Source organism: Branchiostoma belcheri, unplaced genomic scaffold (assembly GCF_001625305.1).
Source record: "Branchiostoma belcheri isolate BF01 breed outbred unplaced genomic scaffold, Haploidv18h27 scaffold173, whole genome shotgun sequence".
NCBI classification, from domain to species: domain Eukaryota; kingdom Metazoa; phylum Chordata; class Leptocardii; order Amphioxiformes; family Branchiostomatidae; genus Branchiostoma; species Branchiostoma belcheri.
This window is the reverse complement of record NW_017803191.1, coordinates 129,727-133,209: the sequence shown is the minus strand read 5'-3', so window position 1 is coordinate 133,209 and position 3,483 is coordinate 129,727. Positions and strand designations below refer to the sequence as shown.

The 3,483-nt window shown below is 38.4% G+C and overlaps 1 protein-coding gene across 1 annotated transcript in view; it reads left to right on the top strand.

The window, feature by feature from the left end:
• The first annotated feature begins 2,852 nt into the window (after positions 1–2,852).
• The window catches only part of LOC109467007 (RNA 3'-terminal phosphate cyclase-like protein), a 4,727-nt gene continuing 4,096 nt past the window's right edge, over positions 2,853–3,483 (top strand). The window contains exons 1-2 of the mRNA XM_019764897.1: positions 2,853–3,028; positions 3,338–3,409. Of these exons, the coding sequence (XP_019620456.1) occupies positions 2,884–3,028; positions 3,338–3,409 (217 nt within the window). The 5' untranslated portion in view covers positions 2,853–2,883. The remainder of the gene's footprint in view (positions 3,029–3,337; positions 3,410–3,483) is intronic.

Genomic DNA, 3,483 nt, shown 5'->3' with positions numbered 1-3,483 from the left:
AACATTGCATGACATTGTTGGCCAATGTTATCCTCTTTATTGTGAATACCGGTATGGTTTTCTCCACACAGGATTTTCCGGCATGGTAATCTGTGGAGTGATCCTGGCGAACCTGAGCGGATGTAACCCTGTCGTTGCCGTTGCCCTGCTGTGTCTCTCCGAGGCCTTTAACGGTCTGACGACAGCAGGCATGCGGGTGGTCCATGTTGAATTTGCGCCCAGGTATAGCGGTGTGACCTTCGCACTGGCCAACACGGCAGGGAATCTTCCAGGGATCTTTGCTCCTCTGTTGGTTGGCTTCATAACAGAGAATGATGTGAGTACACAAAACAACTCAATGCAACACAATTCAGCTCGATACAACTCAACAGAACTCGATGTGTGGTGCAACACAACACGACATTTCAGGCTATTTTGCAGTTGGGAACAATTTCAAGATCACCCAAATTTTCACATGGGTACCAGTATAAAGCTCTGTTTCGCCACGCATGAGGGGTAAGAAATGCAATGTCCTGCATTCCCTTCAACTTGTTGGCTTTCCTGTTGACATCCATGCTTACTTTGCCTGACAGGTGCCTGCTGGGACAGGTTTGACTGTATGTTTGTGGACTCTTTCAGCAAACTGTTGCTGCCTGGACAAAAATCTTCTACATAGGAGCAGCTATTCAGGGAGTGGGAGGGATTTTCACCGTGGTGTTCATGAGCACCGACGTCCAGCCATGGGCTCGGAAAGAGGGCGACCAAGAACCCAACATCACTGAAAAGGTTCGTACAAAAAGCAAAAACAGAGTGGTCAATTTACAAGTTACGGAAAATAAGCTTGAGATATATTATATAGCTATGAAAACATTTGAACTTTTCATTACAGTAACATGACAATACATTTTATGTAACACTGTCATTGTTTCGTCATAAGCTCAATGCAGAGGGGAGATACTATCTCTATGTTGATAGCAAATATCTATTCTTCAATTTGCTATCAACATATGGGTCTGTACATGTAGGTTAGTGTTCCATAGGAGTTCTATCGTATAAAATAACAGAGTGTATTAAATTGAGTGTTGTGACATGTTTTCACAGGTGACAGAGCTGGCTCATTCCAAAGACCTCATCATTACTAATGAACATGCTCAGCCTGATATATCAACACAGAATATCAACATGTTCATCACAAAGTTATAGATAATTTGATCCCTTCTGTGAACATTTGGTCAAAAAGTTTCTTTGCTGTAACAGTTTTACTTTTTGCTTTAGTCAGAAAGGTATGTAATCGGTAGATTCTGGTGGAGCAGCTGTGGCGTGTCCCTGTATTAAGGACAACGTCATAACTCGAGTATTTGTGGATGGATTTTTTTTAATTTCGGCATGTCGGTAGCTATTGTGAAAATGTAGTTAGAGGTCAAAAATGGTCCACCTGGCTTTTACCAATGGTACTGCAGCTGAGTTTTTTTACATTTGTATATAAACATGCATTTTTAAATGTTTTTATTTTTTAATTTGTCTCATTGATCATGGGAATAAAGTCGTCAAAAATTACGATAATCTTGTTCAATTTATGGTTTTCTAAACTCAAATTACAATTGTTGCGTGTCAAATTCCTATCCTTTGGCAATTTTTATTTCAACGTCTCCATTAGGCCACACCAATTTTAATTTCTTGGTTAAAAGATTTTTTAAGAAAAATAATGGAGCGGGCGGGCGGAAAAAATAAAACAGGCCTAGGCATCCTATTATGGCCCAAAATGGTACAATAGGAGCCATGAAGTCAACACACCAGGCTGGTTCAAAATTTAAACAATGAATTTTGAACTTTTAATGATACCACTGCATTGATGGAATAACTGTAACAACTAGGAAGAAAAGGACTGTTTTCAACTGTTCAGGGCAAAATATGAGCATTTTGCAGTTGATTCTGAATTTTTATTTTTATTTGCAAATCAGAAAAAAATGAAGCGGGCGATATTAAATTGGAATGGCCTTAATTATGCAAGTGATCTCTACATTAACATAGTAGCATGTCATGCTTACCTATAGTGATTGTTACCTTTAAGTAAACTTACATACCAGTATGTCACAAGGTATAATTCCCATCCTTTAGAGAGTTTTCACGTTTATTATGCAAATTATTTGCATAATTTATATATGTCAATGTTCCACCTGCCATAGATTATATGCATACGTAAAGTACTATTGACTATTTAATATGTAAAACCATGGTAAAACACTGTAATTACAGAGTTTCCAATCCATAAATGTGCAGAAACACACACAGAAACACCAAAAACAATACCGCCATTTTTCATGGAGGTAACAAAACAAAACATCTACACCTGACGAAAGCATGACGTGTTCCACGCGTGATGTTGTTAGCAAGTAGCTGTATAATTGCAAAAGTAACGCCTTCCGTACTGGTGTTCCAATGATTCCATGGTTGAAGGAAAGTCCAGCACCGGTTTTCAGCTGAAAACATTTTACTTGCACTAACACTTAGTAACAGAAGATCATATAGAAGTACAAATAAATGTAACTTGCTCAGAGGTGCCGCTTAGGTACAAGGACCTACATGTAGACTTACTTCTAGTAACGTTACATCATGTAGACTTGTGAAGTCAGACTCGATCAGGTCAAGCAAGACCTGGGCAAGTCCACTTGCATTATAGGTCATCAACAAGATTTAAGTCCAAATCGCCAATAAAGACCTTCAATATCACAATATATCGTTATTACATCATATTAAAAGTACAGTTAACTTAATGTTATGAAATATCGTCAAGATTACCAATGACTCAGACTCAGAAATTACTTTTGCGGTCGCTATCAGGAAGAAGAGAAGAAGGCCCACACCCCTCGTGCTAGTGGAATAGTCTGAAAAGGTCAAATCAAAATGGCGTCGAGCGGTTCTCATTCCCACGTGTTGACATACGAAGGATGCAATTTTCTACGACAGAGGCTTGTTTTAGCAACACTTTCCAACCGGCCCGTGAAGATCAAGAAAATAAGACACAAGGAAGCCAATCCTGGGGTACAAGGTTCGTATCTTTGATGATTTTTCTTATCAAAACACTGTTGCATCTTCCTCATGTGCATACATGTGCATGTGTCTTGGCGAATGGCGTAAACTTGTCAACTAAAACAAAATAAGTTCCAATTCATATAAAGTTTGGGTCATTTATTTTTGAAAACAACAACAACAACGATCCACTTACTTGACTATTCTGAGGGATAATCCAAGACATTTTTATTAACATAAGTTGGATATGATTATGCAAATGAACGAGATCATCCAATTCCCCTTCTAATTCAGCTTCTAAGTTCTATGTCTGTTATTCTCCCTCTAGATTTTGAGGCTAGCTTCATACGTCTTCTTGACAGAATCACCAATGGATCCAGGATAGAGGTCAATGAAACAGGTATAAGTTTCAGTTTTATCTACTTTTCAATTCTTTCAGCTTTCACACCTTAGTAAAATCATAGTCCTACAAAA